Source organism: Mizuhopecten yessoensis, unplaced genomic scaffold (assembly GCF_002113885.1).
Source record: "Mizuhopecten yessoensis strain PY_sf001 unplaced genomic scaffold, ASM211388v2 scaffold10717, whole genome shotgun sequence".
NCBI classification, from domain to species: Eukaryota; Metazoa; Mollusca; class Bivalvia; order Pectinida; family Pectinidae; genus Mizuhopecten; species Mizuhopecten yessoensis.
Window position 1 is genome coordinate 468666 of NW_018408686.1, and position 20766 is coordinate 489431.

General features: G+C 37.1%; 2 protein-coding genes across 2 annotated transcripts in view; one reads left to right on the forward strand and one right to left on the reverse strand.

Annotated features, from left to right (window-relative positions):
* Nucleotides 1-1335: 1335 nt before the first annotated feature.
* Nucleotides 1336-16275, forward strand: LOC110461991 (solute carrier organic anion transporter family member 2A1-like). Its single transcript, XM_021515750.1, has 10 exons — nucleotides 1336-1419; nucleotides 4599-5342; nucleotides 5719-5805; nucleotides 6395-6598; nucleotides 7797-7961; nucleotides 9210-9393; nucleotides 13786-13936; nucleotides 14362-14519; nucleotides 15560-15624; nucleotides 15966-16275. Exons 2-10 carry the CDS (start codon nucleotides 4625-4627, stop codon nucleotides 16223-16225), a joined length of 1992 nt encoding a protein of 663 aa, XP_021371425.1. The 5' UTR covers nucleotides 1336-1419; nucleotides 4599-4624; the 3' UTR covers nucleotides 16226-16275.
* A 3190-nt stretch (nucleotides 16276-19465) lies between these two features.
* The window catches only part of LOC110462001 (low affinity immunoglobulin epsilon Fc receptor-like), a 5778-nt gene continuing 4477 nt past the window's right edge, over nucleotides 19466-20766 (reverse strand). Inside the window, exon 4 of the mRNA XM_021515762.1 lies at nucleotides 19466-20227. Within this exon, the coding sequence (XP_021371437.1) occupies nucleotides 20001-20227 (227 nt within the window). The 3' untranslated portion in view covers nucleotides 19466-20000. The remainder of the gene's footprint in view (nucleotides 20228-20766) is intronic.

The following is a 20766-nucleotide window of genomic DNA, read 5'->3' on the forward strand; positions in this document are numbered from 1 at the left end:
TATAACAATAAAGTAACAAACAAACAATCTCTGAATTCCATTGATATCGCAAGAAAGTTGTCTGGGAATCTGACAACTGATTAGGCAGTAGAATGAATGTTTAGGTGGCCATCTTTAAAAGGAATAAACCAATGTATATTCATTTCATCTAAATCGAAACAAATATTTTCTTCTTTTCTGTCAGTTTTCAGTCATAATGATTCGACTACACACATAGCCATGAATTCTGATGTACAGACCATATGGTCTTCTTTGAATATGTTCCATTACATATTTTAGATTAATATTGTTGTCACTGGTAGATCATGACCTAGCCCATCTATATTAAAAAATGTTTTGGTATAAAAAAGTTATAAGATACTTTTATTCTATGATTAACACATGTTTTGTTTGGAAAATATCATTGCTTGAGGTGGTTTTAGCTTTTGATTTGTCTGTAAATATCTGATAACTCACCATGGCAAGAGATTTTTACATGTATACTGTGGCAGATGATCCCTAGTTTTGGTTCCATCATGAATGATCCTTCAATGCATTGTTAGTTTGATAACATTCGTCTTTTGGGGAAAAACTCTGACTTTTTGAGAATTTCAGTTTTATGCTTCTACGAAAAACAAGTGCTCATTTGAATTTTAGTGGATATTTTTGTTGTGATAATGTTTAGGTCTACACCTCATCAAACGAAAATTGAAATCAAAGGAGGGGACATTTTGGAAAAAAACCTTTTAAGATATATCTGTTTCAGTATCACCTTCCAGAGGGCAGATCGCAGGAACAAAATTGCAAAATTGAGACATTCTACTATTAAACAATAAAATCATATTATTAAATATATTTTAGATCAACAGCCATAATTTCTGAAAACATATTCAATTACCACAAACACACATACATATGTACGGTGTTTTGTTTTAATTTGTTGTATTTACCTGCATACCTGCGCACAGGCAGCTACGCGCATGACCGTTTTAACATGACACATCCTAGAATGTTAGTATTTAATAATAAAAAACACGCCAAATCTGTTAACGTTATAAAATATCAGCAAACTCATTGAACAAAATTCAATTTCCCCTTAAAACACTGAACTAAACCCCCGATTATGCAGAGCACCCCCTTGGTCGCCTCATACGACCCTGCAATGGAATTCAACAGCAGACAAATACTTCTCTATCGTCTTCAAATGAAACATGACCACATTTTAACAGCAAAGTGGATATGGTTGCCAGAATTAATTAACGTACAAATATGTACATCATGTTATTAATATTAACTATCAAAATTCAAGAGCACGAGACAAATGCATATCATTAGGAAAAAGTCTGAGTAGGCATACGAGTGTGAGTCTTACCGTGATCTTACTACCTGGAGAAATCTATAGCTGATGACACAGTGGCTGTAGGAGGCTTTACCCGAGCTGTAAGTATGATGTTACACTGTAAAACATGTTTAATCAGACATATTGGTAACACTGTATAGCTGTATCATTTTGCGGGGATAATATTTCGCGGTTGGCCCAACCAGGACTACTCCGCGAATATTACATTTCGCGCTATTGCCAGTTAAAAATATTGGCCGTCGCTATTTCCACCCGATCGCGAGTGTCAATAGCGGTTTCCGCGATTGCCGCGCGGCAATCGCTAGCGACACTAGTACTCGAGGCATCCCTTCTCGAAAGCGGTTACCAGATGTAATATTCCGGATTTATACATTTTGTTTACGTTGCGTTGTACCTTTGTAATCAGAAGTTCACATAACTTTTATTCTTTGATTTCAAATATTACACTCACATAGATAGTTTTGTATTTGGGTGATGGGATTTCTTTATAGAAGTTTTGTGAGTATAAGGTTAAATAACCGGTATTGATTTTGTTGTTTCATCTGCATTATTCTGCTGTAAAATGATGTTTTGTGTGTGTCTGTATATATAAATATATATCCCATGTTATAATCCATGGTATTAATATTCGCTGAGTATTTGATTTCGCGTTCACTTTACAATGTAACCTGTAATTTATAACAGCGATATACTGTGTTACGTATAATCAACGAGATGTACGTCAGTTCAAGAAAGTTAAATGTGTACACGAGAGAGTTTACGGCATCAAATGTGTGATATGTCGTCATTTCCGTTTCCTGTTGATATTATTAAGCAATTGGGGTATTCAAAATTATTTTCGTGGTAATTTTTATTTCGTCTATTGGTAAGTTCGTAAACCAAACAACACCGTTTACATATCTAACACAATCTTAGTTTTAACCACAGATATCCTTAATCAACACGACACATGCTTGTTTGTTTACATTTTCACTGCAAGTTTTTCTATAAGCTTAATCATGAAAATTGCGTTCATAGGGCTATGAACAAAATTGGATCAGCGTCATTTTGAAGCTTATTCTCCTGCCTTGAATATCATGAGAAACCGTTGGAAGCAAATAGTTTGACGACGTAAGGCTGTTCCAGGAATCTCGTTTGTGCTGACGACATAAACACGTTAATATAGAAAATTTAAGGGGATAGCATATTAATGTGAATGATAACTTAACATTTAGAATGTAAACATAGGGATTGCTTTTTGATTTCAATGCTCATGCCGGTATGAAATTGAAAAAATGCCGTTCAATCATTATACCTGTATAAATGTAAAGCTGCTACAATCCAAATCTTTTATATGCTGTTTGTTTTATTTGGTTATTTTTTTATACAATAAGCAAACTCAAACAAAATGTCAATAATATAGAATTACCTAAGTATGGTTTTTCGGGAAGGACTCTCGTCGATAGCTGAAGCCTGGATGAACATGGGTACACTGCAATTTCTAAAATACTACTGAAGGTCTTATTAACCCGGTCGGAATGGACCTTATCAGTTTGGTATGAACAGTATATGCTTAGTTTGTTTTGAACACAAAAAAAGGTTTTTTTCCCAAGCTTTCGAAAACGTCTGTTTGTCATGCAATTAGCCGTTGTCTTGACCATGTCAGTAAATTTAGTCGTCAGAATAATATCAAGGCATTTCGTTCAAATTGCACCCTTATACTGCAGGCTGTCACAGGGGCGAGTAATATACTTTCCCATTTCCCAAACATCCCCCGCCCCATATTATTACCACAACTTACAACACCAAATGGTGATTTTCCAGCAGGCAAGGGAAGACCTACCGTCTTTATGAGTAAAACAGAACACGAAGCAACAAACATATGTGGTACAGTAAAATGATCCCACACCTAGATATAAATCCAAATTCGTCACAATTATCAAAAAGTTGGTGGAAATGTGTACTACCAGTGAAAGACAAGCCTACCCTTTATCAGAAATAACTCCCAGCATATATTGCACACCCAAGATCTACAAACTAGGCTATCCATTACGTCACACCCAAGATCTACAAACTAGGCTATCCATTACGTCACACCCAAGATCTACAAACTAGGCTATCCATTACGTCACACCCAAGATCTACAAACTAGGCTATCCATTACGTCACACCCAGGATCTACAAACTAGGCTATCCGCTACGTCACACCCAAGATCTACAAACAATGCTATCCATTACGTCACCCCCAGGATCTACAAACTAGGCTTTCCATTAAGTCACAGCCAATGTCTACAAACTAGGCTATCCATTACGGCACACCCAAGATCTACAAAAAATGCTATACATTACGTCACACCCAAGATCTAGAAAGTAGGCTATCCATTACGCCACACCCAAGATCTACAACCTAGGCTATCCATTACGGCACACCCAAGATCTACAACCTAGGCTATCCATTACGGCACACCCAAGATCTACAACCAAGGCTATCCATTACGTCACCCCCAAGTCCTACACACTAGGCTATCCATTACGTCACACCCAAGATCTACAAACTAGGCTATCCATTACGTCACACCCAAGTCCTACACACTAGGCTATCCATTACGTCACACCCAATATCTAACATTACTTGTATCATCCTCGATACTCCAGGGGTTACGCTCACATCATCCTCGATACTCCAGGGGTTACTCTCACATTACTTGTATCATCCTCGATACTCCAGGAGGTACGCTCACTTTACATGTATCATCCTCGATACTCCAGGAGTTACGCTCACATTACTTGGATCATCCTCGATACTCCAGGGGTTACGCTCATTTTACATGTATCATCCTCGATACTCCAGGGGTTACGCTCACATCAGCCTCGATACTCCAGCGGTTACGCTTACATTACTTGTATCATCCTCGATACTCCAGGGGTTACGCTCACTTTACATGTATCATCCTCGATACTCCAGGAGTTACGCTCACTTTACATGTATCATCCTCGATACTCCAGGAGTTACGCTCACATCATCTTCGATACTCCAGCGGTTACGCTCACATTCGCTCATCAAACCATGCTACATTTTAGCATTATTTATTTTAGGTTTAATTTAGTCCACACAAACTATGGAACATCAAAGCATTATATGTTTGAGGTTTCATCGAATCAAGATTATCTATGATACATTTCAGCATTATTTGTTTTTGATTTTATTGAGTTTAGACAAACGATATTAAATTTAAACGTTATTCAAACCATGTAAAACTAAAGCATTATATATATTTAGGTTTCCACCTCGACTTCCTTATCAGTATGGGAGACAAACCAAAGTCTGCGAAGCTCGCTAGTGATACCGAGAGCGGTGCCAGTGCTGACGAGGAGGTTTTGTGCGGTTTATACGGCTTGAAGATCAGTAGCCTTCAATGTTTTGCCAATGTCCAATCCTTCACCTTTTTCTATGGTCTGGCGGGGCTGATGACCCAGACATTGACTTTTTACGTCAATTCACAAGTACCGAACATGGAGAAGCAGTTTGGGCTGTCCAGCGCCGAGAGTGGGTTACTAATGAGTTTCAATGATATCGGTTTCCTACTCTGCAGCCTGTTCATTAGTTCCCTTGCCAGATTTGTCCATATTCCGAGATTCCTCTTCTACTGTACGCTCCTGTATGGCTTTTCCGGTATTATTTGCAGTATCCCGCATTACATCACTCCAAATATAGAAGATTTATACGTAACTTCCGGCAAAACACCTGATTTAGCATTGCCTAATAACATTACGGAAACTGAGAGCAGCATAATGCCTCTCTGTGTACCGGAACTACAATTAGAAAATAGAAATTTTACGACATGTGAAGATGATAATCGGAAGAAGATATTTAAAATGGTCAGCCCGGAATTTAAAGCACTAGCCATTGGAATAATTGCAATCGGGATGATGGTTCAGGGGATAGGTAAAGCGCCGAGAGCGCCATTCGTGACTGTCTACATCGACGATAACGTTGAAAAGAGGAAAACAGGTTTTTATATAGGTAAGATTCAGTAAAATATACTTTTTAATAATTCATTATTTAGAATGCAGATATTTTCTACATGATCCACTGAACGTTGCTTGTATACGCAGACGTTTTTATTTGCACGATGCAAATATGACTACAAGACTTGTTGATATTAATGAAGGTATAATACCATACGTGTTTAAATATACAACAGTACGTCATTATGAAAGTATAATAATAACACCCAATCAGGTCGTAAAATATGATAAAACCTTGGAATTAGATTAATCAAAACACTTTCAGACTAAAACGCATAAAATTCATCTGAAGAAGTTATTTACGTTTTTGTATTATAAAATGAGAATGTGCAGTGGATACAAGACATCACTTCCGGTTTACATTATTGCAGGAATTATGTCAGCCGCGGCTACGATGGGCCCCGCTCTCGCTTTCGGACTAGGGGGATACTTAAGTAAGATCTACGTCACGCTTGAAGGTAGGTACTCTTCCATTCCTAAGATATTGCTTCAGGAACTTTCTTAAATTTATTTTGTTTTATATATGTATATATATAGATTTCTATTAATTTATTCATTTTTTTTTTATTTTTTTATTCATTTTTGTTGATGTTGATGTCTGTTGTTCAAGGTTCCTAGTAATACGTCATCATTCAGGTGATAGTATAACGCTATTATAAAAGGGAGGTCGGGTGGCGCAGTGGATAGCACACTGCCTTTCAACAAGGTGGCCGGGGTGTAATTCTTTGATCGGGCGTGAAAAAGTATGGAGCCACCTGCCCTATCACATGGGTTTTTTTTTACCGGGTACTCCGGTTTCCTCCAACAATATGACCCCTTCCCCGGTCTAACTTCCTAACATCCGGGTCACTAGGGTGATTCATACAAGTTTAAATAACTTGTTTCAAGTTTCATAATTGTTGTAAAATAAGTAAAGGTTATGTTAATAATGCGGTAATGAGTTTTCATATATTCAAACTTAAAATGGTTCCTAAGCTCCCGAGTTTAAATCATTAAATTCCAATAAATACACTTTTAAACATGCATGCTTCTGTTGTTACATTTCAGACGTACCGATAACTCCAAAGGATCCCCGATTTATTGGTGCTTGGTGGCTTGGCTTCCTCGTCTTTGGTTTAGGTTCATTGCTTGTCGCCATTCCCATTATCCTGTTCCCGAACCGGATTAAGTGGAACCAGAAAAAGGTAGAGGAGTACCGAAAAGACATGCCGAAAGAGAAACCTCTGTTGACCACACGTGCAAAGGTGAAAGGTAAATCAATACATTTGATATAAAAAGATGAATACTATAAAAATTTAAACTTCATTATGATGTCACTTGATTATTCACATTAAAACTTCTATACAATACATTTTGGTGACTCTTACTTACACGTGACTCTTACTCACGTGACTCTTACTTACACGTGACTCTTAATCTGTTTTTTCTTTTTTGTCGAAGTTCTCGAAAAGCCCTCTACGATATACGGTCGTCACACCCCTTCGTAAAGGCTAAATGATGGCAGTGTAATGATATTTTAGCGTAAACGTTATGCATCCATTATTGCACTTAAGCCCATAATGGTCGCTGTGATACGACAATCATGTATTGCCACCGTGGGAGGGACACGTGGTTCGTAGTTTCCCCGATATTTATCACGGAGCATTATAATTCGAACTGAAACTAAGAGACCTGTTTCCCTGCTACAAGGGTAATATATTTTCATATTAACATCTCTCCATTCCTCAGCTTAGTAAACTCTGACCGTGTATAATTTAGCGTATATATACGTACGCAGTGAAAAAAGACTAAGCCGATTAAAACTTGTTTCCAATATGGCGCCGTTCACGCTTCAGCAAGATAACAGTCTGAAAACAACCATAACTGGTTCCTTCACCATCTAGATACAACGAGGTGATGCTTGCAAACTTCTTAAAGGGATTAATCCGTACAGGCCCTGTGATGTTATGATATAATATACTATTTAAATTAGTGATGTATAAACGTATCTCCTTTCCAAGAGGTGAATAAAAATCAAAGGGGGAGATAACTAAGGTAGTAAATATCATCTACAGAAATATCGTTTAAGAAGCTCTGTCCCGCTACACTATGGATATTCGTATATATATGATCCTTTTCTTATTTTCGTTTAGGATAAATCAGGTAGGTCAGTCGATGAGACCGATAGCACAAGAATATGAAGCCCTGGGTTCCCATCCCGATGTAGTCCAGCTGAATGTTTTCACTCATAATACTGTTGCTGATCATGTTTTGGTTATTTTACCTTAATTACTTTGACATCAAATTCCCTCAATGTATGGTTGTCTGATTTGCAGAAATGGTTTATCAAAGCTATAGTCATGACGAAAAAACGGTTCCTTTGTATAGTTACAGTTTTTGGAAGTGGTTCGGGGATCCTAAGCGCAGAGTACAATTAAATCGTTTACTGATGATGATTTCCTTTCTACAGATCGAGTCTCGTCGTACTGGCGGATTATGAAGAACCCTATCTACATTAGTATCTTGGTAACAAATTGCGCCATGGTATGTGGACAGGCCGGCTATATATCATTCCTGGCTAAGTACATACAGACGCAATTCGGAACACCGCTGTGGCAGTCTAATCTTATTCTAGGTAGGACCATCGGAACCTTTCTTCAATACCCAAATAAGAAAACAGGATTTTTTTTATTTGATTAAGTTGCACTGTTGCTCTGGCTTAAGTGTGATAAAACGCATATGTCACGTGACTCTTAGTTATATAACACTATATATATGTCACGTGACTCTTACTTATGTAACAACGTACATATATCACATGACAAAACATGTGACTCAACACATATGTCATTTAATAGATATGACGACATTAAATGACAATACCTACAAAAATATATGTCATGTAGGGATTGAACTATTTCTTTGAACATTCATATTGCATGAGAGACGCTTGAGTATAAATATAATTGATTTGCGCTCATACCAGCAGGAACACTAAAGCAGCTATATATAATGCTTAAAACAGCGTGATATTTGTAGTATTTTAGTCTCTGTGAAACCAATGCTAACGACATTCCAGGAACAGCCCAACACCATCCACGTGTTTGCCTCTTGATATGTTTTAACGTTATTTAGAGGACTGACTTGATTGCGTTTATATTCCTGTGAATGCAATGTCTACTGGGAGAATACAAGTATACGACAATAGACATAACATGACAAAACAAATGTTACACGCCAACACGTATATGAACACGAATATCACATGACTATACATAAACAACACATGACAGTTGTTGTCTGGTTATACATATATGTCATACGACGTTGGATTAAAAGTAAACAACAATACAAATTGCAACCGCTGAATCATGTTGTTTTCGTACTTGTTAGTTTAATATGTGCCTTACAAAGAGGCATGTATAGGAAACCTCGGTTTCACCCCAGAACACACTTCCTGTACCATGTACATGCACATGTATTGTTTCTCTATATGTTGTTGCACCTATTACTAGTGTATGAAACATTTGTTGATGTTTATGTTGGTTTGGTTTGGTTTTATTTTGTTTATCGTCCTATTAACAGCTAGTGTCATTTAAGGACGTGCCTCTATGCGTGTTGTATATGTATGCATGTGTGCTGGAGACAGGATATGTTGATGAATGTGCCTCCTTGTGAAGCCACATCTGATTTAAGAGTGCATCCCACTGAAATACCTTACCGACGGCACCCAGAACAGTATCCGACCCGGCCACTTACTGACAACGGGTAAACCAGTTGTTGCCGTTATCTTAAATGCTGAACATTAAGCAGAGAATAATGTTGGAAATGTATTATGTAGACAAATACATTTATTTTGTTATAAATATATTGTTTTATTCAGCTGTCACCAAACTGGTGGGCTTAGCTATTGGCGCTTTTGTTGGGGGCTTCCTAACCAGGAAAATTCCAATGATCCCTCGGAACACCTTTGGCCTTTTGTTGATACTGTTCGTCGTACAGAACGGAACGTTTATCTTCGGATTCTTCCTGGGATGTGACCAGCCCAGAGTCGTGGGACCAGAAAGGTAATTACCCTTCCACATACTTCTGAATGTAACTATTAACTTTCCACAGTAATACTGATTAGACTTGTTATTTTTCACAATCCTGTCATATATTTTCCTACACCTAGATATATATCACCCTCCACAGTAATGATGATTGAACTCGTTTTTTTCACAATCCTGTCTTATATTTTCCTACATCCAGATATACATTCTATATCATTCTTCCACAGTTATAATGATTGATCTTGTTATTATTTTACAATCCTGTCATTATTTTTAGAGTGAGATACTTATCATCTTTCAAAATAATAAACATTGATCGAGACTTCTTTCTTGTTATATGTCAATGATATAAACGGGAATGTCGTTTTCTTCAAAATACATGCTATGGAATATGTTATTTCCTTGCTTTGGATCTCGTTTGAGATTTTAACCCATTTTCTCTCTATTTGATAATCTGTGTCTGAGAAAATACAACCAAAATTAAAATATAGAAATGATGGCGACAGTTTGACAAACACGCACTCCCTACTGTGGCACATGCGTGTACATAAAAATGCATTAGTATGACATTTTATGACACGTGCTTTTACATACTTAGTGATTGGTTTCACAGATTTATGAATAACACAACAAACACTAACATTGAAAGGACAAAAAAGTGTTTTTCACTTTCGTCTCAGCAAAACTGTTGGCAGATAGGTTACTCCTGTATACCGGGGCAAATTTCGCCCAGTCAAAATTTGGCCCTTCATCAAAATAATCCTTATTCACCTAGTGTTAATTTCGCCCAGTCAAACTTTGACCCTTCATCAAAATAATCAATATTCACCTAGTGTTAATTTCGCCCAGTCAAAATTTGGCCCTTCATCAAAATAATCCTTATCCACCTAGTGTTAATTTCGCCCAGTCAAACTTTGCCCCTTCATCAAAATAATCCATATTCACCTAGTGTTAATTTCGCCCAGTCAAACTTTGGCCCTTCATCAAAATAATCCATATTTACCTAGTATTAATTTCGCCCAGTCAAACTTTTGCCCTTCATCAAAATAATCCATATTCACCTGGTGTTAATTTCGCCCAGTCAAACTTTGACCCTTCATCAAAATAATCCATATTCACCTAGTATTAATTTCGCCCATTCAAACTTTCACCCTTCGCCAAAATAATCCATATTCACCTAGTGTTAATTTCGCCCACAAGTGAAATTACTATGCAGATTATATTATTTACTTTTCTACCACGTCTGTGATGAAACGATGGTTTTCATTGGTTAAAAAGAGTGCATTATTGAGCGATACCATGCGCGTGCCAATAACCAATGCACGTGAAATAGTGCGCACGAATGCTGTTCCAACAACCTCCCCGTATTTTATTATGAATTAACAAAAATAGCATAACTGTCGGGCGGGATCAAAATATTTGACAGGCCTGCCATTCAAAAACTTACACGGATCTATAGACCTAAAGTATGTGGGTCCGTGCAGTGAAAATGGTTTATTAATTATTGACATTTAAAATGTACAGGTCTGAAGACAAAATGGTAAATTATTAATTACTTGTTTTACTTCACTGGGTAGTGCCGTACATTTCACGATGTGTGCAGTGTATGTATGTACTGTCAAGCGTTGATTTCTTAGTTTGACGAACGATGTCGATAGCGTGCCAATGTTTGATTGATTGAAATAAACATCGTATCTGACGTCACACGTGTTCAGTTGTTTCTGGTCTGCAAAACGTCGTCTGCTTTCAAAAAAATCAACATGGCTTCAAGTTCAAGTTCCTAAAATCGGAGACAGGGTGTTTTATTGTAGGAAACTGTGTCGGGTTGTGGACTTTCACCAACCAAATCCTCAATTTGCCAAACAATTTGTGGTGAGGTCTATGTACAGTGGCGAAACCAGGCGGACTTTTCTTCACCAACTTTTGGACGATATACCAGAGGACAACATACGTCCCTGGGGTAGTCAGGAGGATGACGCAGCCATTTCCTCCATCAGTGAATTCGAACATGTTAGCCCTGAAATCCCTTCAGTTACTGCTATGTGCGCGACAGGTAATGTGACTCGGACACACGCCCCAGAGACCAGTGCCACCGCAGCCGTTAGCTCCGGACCCAGGTTCGCCACGGTGAACGAAGACTCATTGGCAGCACTCGAAATGAGTAAACATGAGGGGAGCACGATAAAACAGACCAGGGGAGTGAAACTAATAAAAGGTTAATAATAATAAAACTTATAAAACTTTACTTTGTTTTAACAAATATTATTTTATTTAAACTTGTCATTCATATTACACCACCATAACTTAACTGTACATATTATTTCATGCAGTGACAATTTACAAAACACCGACTACAGTGCATTCCTCTAATTTCATTTAGGCAAAGAAAAACACAATTAATAGGAATAAATATTACTCGATCTGAACAGTGGTTGCAAAACACAGCTGTCCGGTGAAGTCGGTGAAGGTGGAGGGCGCGTCATGATCAGCCGGTCAGCGACTTTCCATCACGTCATGGCAACCAACTAAATATGCCAACTCATGTCAGGCCTATCGTATGATGTTGTATCACTGGCAATTCCAAGAAAATCCGCTTGATATCGGTACGATGATGATGGTTTTAGAAGTAAACGCAATCCGGGAATCCCAACCCTACGCACTGAGAAATGTTGGCGCGACATTGATCAAGTTAAAACGAGGCAACACGATCACGTGATAAATCTTGCACGCGCAAAAGAACATTGTCTAATTTGTATATCGAATTATCTAGGTCATGTCGCCTTATAAGACAGCAAAACTTTACAATTAGTTATATTTGACGTGGTAGAATAAAAATAATCAACTTAGCGGCCTGAGTTGATTATTTTTACCAACAATTTCTTAACCTCGTTATATATTCCACCATAATGCACGCATATATGTTGATTATTTCTTAAATATATTCTGTGATGATAAAATCGCCACGGAGAACGCAGAGCGAAAAAAGCGAAAAAAGCGAAAAATTAAACAGCAGAGAAAAGTTACCGGTTCATACCAAGCAGAAAACATTTTATTTGCATTACAGTTTTACAAACGTTATATAAACTGTCATTAACACATCAACAGCGTGTATTTAATTACAGGGACATTTTTATCTTGATATTTCTAAGGGAAATATTTTAAATAAGGACACTTATAATAGGGTTGTTTTAATTGCGATATTTTTATATCTAATGAAGATACTCTCATGTTTGTATTTTGATGAAAATATTTTAATGAATGTACTTTGATTGGATATATTTTCGACAAAATTGAACGTATGATTTGCAACATTAACATGTATGTTAATCCGGAAATCTGAGTTTGGTAAAAGTTGTATTGATACATTTTAGTGTCCGTATTTAACACACACTTGGAGCATATATATCGAATCTTACATGCGTTTCCATTTTATATGAGATTTATGAAATAAGTCTAAGAATTTCTTTTCATTTAGCGAGCCTCTGGGGACCTAAAATGAAAAAAAAATCGTGACGAGTTTAATACATTTCATATGAAAGGAAAACGAGTTTAAGATCCTTATTATTACGTAGTCAAAACTTGTGGCATTTATTCGTGTAAAACGACAATTTTCATGCAACCTTGAAATGTAAAATGCTGCCATTTTGACTCCAGTGCGTATGTATGTGATGTCATGTGCTTGTCCTAGGCGTGACGTCACAATTAAAACAATTGAAATGTATAACCAATCACAGGGCTGATAGGTCATCATACATTATACAATTATGGACTTTTGTGCTGGTGAATATGATGTGATATAAACCTGAAAGAGTGATATTGACTGAGGCGAAGCCGAGGTCAATATCACTCTTTCAGGTTCATATCACATCATATTTACCAGCACAAAAGCCCATAACTGTTTTATTATATGCTTCAACAATCAAATAAAACAAAATAAAACTCAACGCGATCTGTCAGACGACATTAGAAGATTGCTGCTGGCGAACGTTTCTCCTCCGTTACATCTGAAAATTACCAAAACTTTTCAAGGATAAAGATGCTGTTAAAATAAAAAGGCAATTGAACACACAGTGCATGTCCTCAATGCTTATCTTAAGAAAAAGAACCTAGACGACGTCTTCGAAAGCTACGATGCTAAACTGTTAAATTCAAACATGGCTAAATTTTACACGGAGGCTCGCGTACAAAAATCAGAACCTTGAGTTTTATTTTGTTTTATTTTATTGTTGAAGCATATAATAAAACAGTTATGGGGAAAAGTCCATAATTGTATAATGTGATACAATATAAAATGTGTCAATGGGATTTTTGTCGTATCAATAAACGACAGAAATAAATACTGAAACATAATCCTAGTAAAACAACCAGCTGTTGTGTAACCTTAGCTGTGCTGTCGTTCTGTTGCAGCTATCACGGTATAGCCGCATTGCCTCTGTCAAACTGTTCCCGGGGATGCAACTGTGACGGAGAGCAATTCTTCTCGATTTGTGGGTCAGACGGGGTCAACTACCATTCTCCGTGTTTTGCTGGCTGTTTGAAGTCTCTCAGCGGTGGAGGTGTATGTGTTTGCAAATTGTTCGGAATCTCCTTTTATCTTTGCATCCATACAAAAGTCTTCTGAGTCTCTTGATGGCGTTTGCGTATGTGTTTGTATTTGAATGTGTGTGGAATCTGTCAGTAGGGAAGATGTAATTGTTCTTTTTAATCATATTTTTTCAGAATCTTGAATGCATTCATTAAGATCTGTTTGGTATGCACTGATACCTTTTCGGAGCCTCTCAGGGGGAATTTGTGTGAATTTGCATTAGGGATTTTAAAAATCTGATGCAAATATCCCTCAGTGTATCTCTAAATCACTTTATAAGCCGATATTTAACTTGACAGAAGGTGGCAAAATAACGATATTTTCCAATAATTCATAATCTAAAATGCGCCACGACTCACGCGAAATACATTGTAAAACATTTCTTTATGTTTTTTAAGTTATACGAAAACTGCACATGCATCGGTGATGGCGGGACTGCACGTGCTGGCATGTGCGACTCGGACTGCAAAACCCTTATCCCCTGGTCAATTTTCACGTTCATTGGCTCTGTAGCAGGGATGGCAAAGGCGATGCTGAGTTTCATTGCAAAGATCAGGTAAGAAAACATGTATTGTATATAACAGAGCCGTTTACTATCATTTTGACATCCCTCGCGTCATTTTATCTCAGCAGTACTAGTGTAGACGAAAAATTTAGTGAGTACTCAGACAGCTTAGTACGCTGTTTAAACAAAAATAACAGACATTTAGAAAAATAGTTCTAATTATACAATGTTTATTTCTCCATTTCTCAGGCAAAATATATTTAATTTTAACAGTCATATGGCTTACAACATATTTTGGACAGTTAGATGACAGCATATAAGAAACAACCTGCACATTTATAAGATGTGATCACGCATACGTATTATTACGCCGGCCTTATTCCCAATGTGTGTTATTGGAAAATATCATACATTGGGCTTTGTAGGTTCATCTCGCCGGTGTGCATGCGCAGTGCAAATGTAAATATTATTGTTTGATGTCCTATTAACAGCTGTGGTCATTTTAGGACGGCCTCCCCTGTGTTCAAGATGCATGCGTGTAGTGTATGCGTGTGTGTTTTGGGAGGCTGCGATGTGTTCGTGTTTGTCTGCTTGTGGTAGCCGGCTTGTGATAGTGCTACCTCACTTAAACATACTGCCGAAGACACCCAGCAGGACACTCCACCTGGTCACATTATACTGACAACGGGCGAACCAGACGTCCCACTCCTAAAGTGTTGAGAGTTAAGCAGGAGTAGAAACTACCATTGTTACAGACTCTGGTTAGTTTCGACCAGGGGACAGCTCCCAAAGCCTTCCTCACAGGGGCAAACACTCAACTAGAGGCCAACAGTGAGGCATTGTCAATGGAGACATTAGAAAGGAAAAAGTTGTGTAGAAAAAAGATAAATAATATGATCCCAAGTTTAGTCGCCTGTTACGATCATGTAATGAGGGCAGCAGGTACAATTCTTACGCCCTACCTGTAGGTACAATACTTACGCCCTACCTGTAGGTACAATACTTACGCCCTACCTGCGGGGACTAAATTACCAGTATCGATCCGTGGTTACTTTTGACTAATTTTAATGTATGACGTTATTTATTTCCAGGTGTGTCGAGGACAGAGACAAATCTACGGCCATGGGGATACAATCCTTCTTCCTCTCACTACTAGGTATTTTCCCCTTCGTCCAATATTCTATAATTACATTTTGTTGAACTTGTCACGTTTTAAAGCTTTATAAGTCAATTATCTTTTTACTATTGATACTATTCAAGGTTTTGTCTATTTATTATCTAACCATTTCAACGTACACACGATAGACCTCGTTAGATTAAGAGTGAATATATTTAATTGTAAATAATGTAATTTTGACAAAGGTTTTCACCATGCAATCTAGTATTCCGGTGATGAACCGAAAGTTAAAGTGAACGCGTTAGACTCTAATGTAGGTAGATACATCTCGTACAAACATGGTATTTTTTTGAACGAAATCCAACAAATCTTTATTTCAGCTTTCTTGCCTGCTCCGATCCTCTTTGGTCTAATTATTGATACCACATGCCTTATATGGATGACCGGATGTAGTGGAGGCGGCGCATGCTTATTTTATGATATTGAAGACTTCCGGAATAAAATTCATCTATCAAGTTTAATGTTTTACACTGTGGCCGCAGGATCAACCACGTTTGCGTTTATAAAAACCAGAAAGTGGAAAACATGGAGACCACGTGGTCATAATAAAGAGAAGACAGTACTGTGTATGCCTTCCTAATTGGAAAATTAAATTGCTCATGAGGAATAAAAACCAGAATAACGCCGAAATTGTATCAAGCTTTTTCTTTCGGGAAACAATTGGATGACAGGATCTTTAACGATAACACAACCAGTAAAACATATCCAAACAGTATAAAGTAGTGAATATTGTGTAAAGCATTCCGCGATCTGAACGAAACATGTCCAACCCGCGTAATGGTCAATGAAACCTATCTTAATTGTACTATGTTTTTCGAAACCTGTCCAAACTATACCATGATCAGTGCAACCTGTCCAAACTATACCATGATCAGTGTAACCTGTCCAAACTATACCATGATCAGTGCAACCTGTCCAAACTATACCATGATCAGTGAAACCTGTCCAAATTATACCATGATTAGTGAAACCTGTCCAAACTATACCATGATCAGTGAAACCTGTACAAACTATACCATGATCAGTGAAACATGTACAAACTATACCATGATCAGTGAAACATCTCCAAACTATACCATGAACAGTGAAACCTGTCCAACTTATACCATGATCAGTAAACCTTATACAAGATTAGTGAAACTTGTCCAAACTTTACCATGATCAGTGAAACATGAACAAACTATACCATGATCAGTGAAACCAGTACAAACTATACCATGATCAGTGAAACCTGTCCAAACTATACCATGATCAGTGAAACCTGTCCAAACTATATCATGATCAGTGAAACCTGTCCAAACCATACCATGATCAGTGAAACCAGTACAAACTATACCATGATTAATGAAACCAGTACAAACTATACAATGATCAGTGAAACCTGGCCAAACCATACCATGATCAGTGAACCCAGTACAAACTATACCATGGTCAATCAAATCTGTACAAACTATATCATGATCAGTGAAACCTGTACAAACTATACCATGATCAGTGAAACATCTCAAAACTATACTACCATGATCAGTGAAACCTGTCCAACTTATACCATGATCAGTAAACCTTATACAAGATTAGTGAACTTGTCCAAACTATACCATGATCAGTGAAACATGTACAAACTATACCATGATCAATGAAACCAGTACAAACTATACCATGATCAGTCAAATCTGTACAAACTATGCCATGATCAGTGAAACTTATCAAACTATACCATGATCAGTGAAACCTGTACAAACCATACCATGATCAATGAAACCAGTACAAACTATACCATGATCAGTCAAATCTGTACAAACTATATCATGATCAGTCAAATCTGTACAAACTATATCATGATCAATGAAACCAGTGTATACCGTACTATACAACCGTTTTCGGGATAGTAAATACAAAATTGAACCTTTTTGCTTTTATAAATCTTGAATATTCAATCGTCACCTTCAATTCAAATCCGTAAGACGTTATATGATAATTGTCTGCCCTCTATGCTACAGACATGGTCGTTATATTATCATTACAAAAACAATACAGGTAACTCGTTAAATAAAACTATATCCCCGCTTTAACCCTTGGTAAGCTGTCCATGGAGTTGGTCATCTATCAGCAGGTTGTTAGTCCGTAATCTTAAACACCTCTGCAGACTAACTCCCTCGCGGATTTTACCTAGCCAATCATGTAAGAGTTAGACGGGGCTTGTATTGACCAGTTATTATTAATGGGTAACAACCGAGTACATTTGGTTAATCTAACACTAATGTATGGCATAGTACTAAGCAATCGCATGACTATGTAGGTGGAATTGGTATTTTATCAGTAAACCTAGATAACCTCATAACTAGTAAATTTGTATTGATAAGCCGCATTATTTGATTAATGAGTCGACCTGCTATTTGATATGACTGTTAATATATTGATGTTTGATTAGCAATGGTATCTCCATTACGATGTAATGTTCCAGTGAAAATGGTATCTCCATTACGATGTAATGTTCCAGTGGTGTTGCTCCAACAAACACAAATAAATAGTGTCTGTATTGTCTATTCCCCGCTGCGAAGTCAAAGGTATCAGAATCTTGGTACATGTTGTATGTACAGATATCGCATACATTAGCTGTTGTCATTTGTTGAGGACTAACTCATTGGACAGCAAATTCAAGACAAACGCGGGGTTATAGCTAATCTCACGAATTACTTTTAAATATCAAATATAGGACATCTTATAGGAATTTGCACAAGTTGTTAGGTTTCCACTGTCTTTGATATAAGGTGCGCCACGTATCTCTATTTCATAGGGATCAGGCACCCCTGAATAGGATAATTAAGCGAGGGGCATAACTATGTATAGTTGTGACGTCAAAATCACGAGAAAAATTGAAATGGCCCCTACGTGGTTCTATAAGACTGTATGCATTTTAGGTAGTTTACGGCAGCCTGATTCTGTGTAAAACGTGTCTCCAATAATTAAAATTTACATTTCTGATTTTATATCGACTTTATAATGATGAAATAAATTTGTTTGATGCATTTTATAAAATGCATGCTTAATTTTGTCGGTCAGTATAATGTAAGATATATAAAATGTGTGTATTTTAATCGATTATATTATAATATTATAATAATGATAAGGAGTTACAACAAAATGGTTTTAACATTTGTTGAATGATCAGTATTTTTTAGATGACATTGTCTAATACATCATATTATTTATAAAATAACAATTTTTTGTGCACATTTAATTTTTTCATCAACTAATCCATTTGACCAATTTTTTAGTTCAACAATTTTACCATGTTTTTTCAACAATTGAATCATTTTACTAATAACAAGATACACTACTCATCATAAAATAAACAACAACCATTCATACGATACACTGCCAATCATAAAACACACTTAAAATTGAACTCTTTTTAAAAGAAGATAAAGGTAAGGTTTTGTATTGTTACATGTTGCAAAGACGAGACGTTTAATATTTATCTAAGACAGACAGCAATATAATTATGCATTGAGCACAAATGAGTTCTTTGTTGAAGGTTCCAAACTGACGACCAGATTTGCATATTTTGTTAAACAGAAAAGTCGAAAAAAATACAACAAAAACGTAAGTCTATATTCCCTCACACTAATTTCAAGATGAACAATTTTATTTCACTTCAAATAATAAATAAAGTTTTGAATAAAGTGGAGAACAGATGTCAATTAAAGGTATAGGTTTACCAAGAGAAGAGTCAACCAATAGTAGAGTCAACCAATAGTAGAGTCCTACAATGTCCTACAATAGTAGAGTCCTACAATAGAAGAGTCCTACAATAGAAGAGTCCTACAATAGTAGAGTCCTACAATAGTAGAGTCGCCCAATAGTAGAGTCGCCCAATACGCCCAATAGTAGAGTCGCCCAATAGTAGAGTCGCCCAAAAGTAGAGTTCTACAATAGTAGAGTCGCCCAATAGTAGAGTTGCCCAATAGTAGAGTCGCCCAATAGTAGAGTCGCCCAATAGTAGAGTCGCCCAATAGTAGAGTCGCCCAATAGTAGAGTCCACTTATACTATTGTCCACCAATATTAGAGTCCACCAATATTAATTTACAACAATAGTTGATTTAACCAAAAGTGCAGTCCACAAATAGTATGGTCCACCAATTATCGAGTAAAGTCGATTAATAGTAAAGTCTACCGATAGTACAGTCGACCAATAGTAAAGTCGACCGATAGTAGAGTCGACCAATAGTAAAGTCCACCACTAGTACAGTCCACCAAAAGTAAAGTCCACCAATAGTACAGTCCACCAATAGTACAGTCCACCAGTTGTACAGTTCACCAATAGTAGAGTATATCGATAGGTACTGATTTACTATCGGGATTTTTCGCAAATAAAATGTAGTTCAAAGTTTGTACAATGGCAGTCCGTTAACTTAAAGGCATCTTCCTTACTGACACACCCGCAATCCTGGGGTGATCCCCCGGGCTCGTCTGGAGCCCAAGTTCTAGCTGTGTCGTCAACCGGCTCCGAATCGCTCAGATACGCCCAAACTCCATCATCCGTTCTCATCTCCCCCGTATAGACGTAATCACGGAGTGCTGAAAATAAATGTTATGATATTGGTTTAACAAGGAACCAAATGTTGTGTTTGTGTAACGTACACAAGTGTTAAGTCGATGGGAGACATTAGGACCTGGTTCACAATGAGCTTTATGCTTTAAGACAAATATATTTATGTGAGATATTAGATATTTGCCAAGAACAATGTTGAATTGACGCACCAGTAAAAGTTTGCATCATGAATGGGAAGAGGAATTGTTTTTAAGATATTTTGAACGTAATCTATAGAATTCATCTACCAAGTCTGATATATATTCAAATATCAATGTATTATGTAAGTATGGTGGCTGATATATGACATTTCGTCTTTTCGCTTTGTCGCCCGCGAAATAACGCCAAGCGAAATAACGAAATAACGAAAAGACGCCAAAGCGCCAAAGCGAAAAGACGAAATAACGCCAAAGCGCCAAAGCTAAATAACGAAATAACGCCAAAGCGCCAAAGCGAAATAACGAAATAACGCCAAACCGAAGTGAAAATAACGCCAAAGCGAAGAGATAAAATGGCGTCTTTTCTC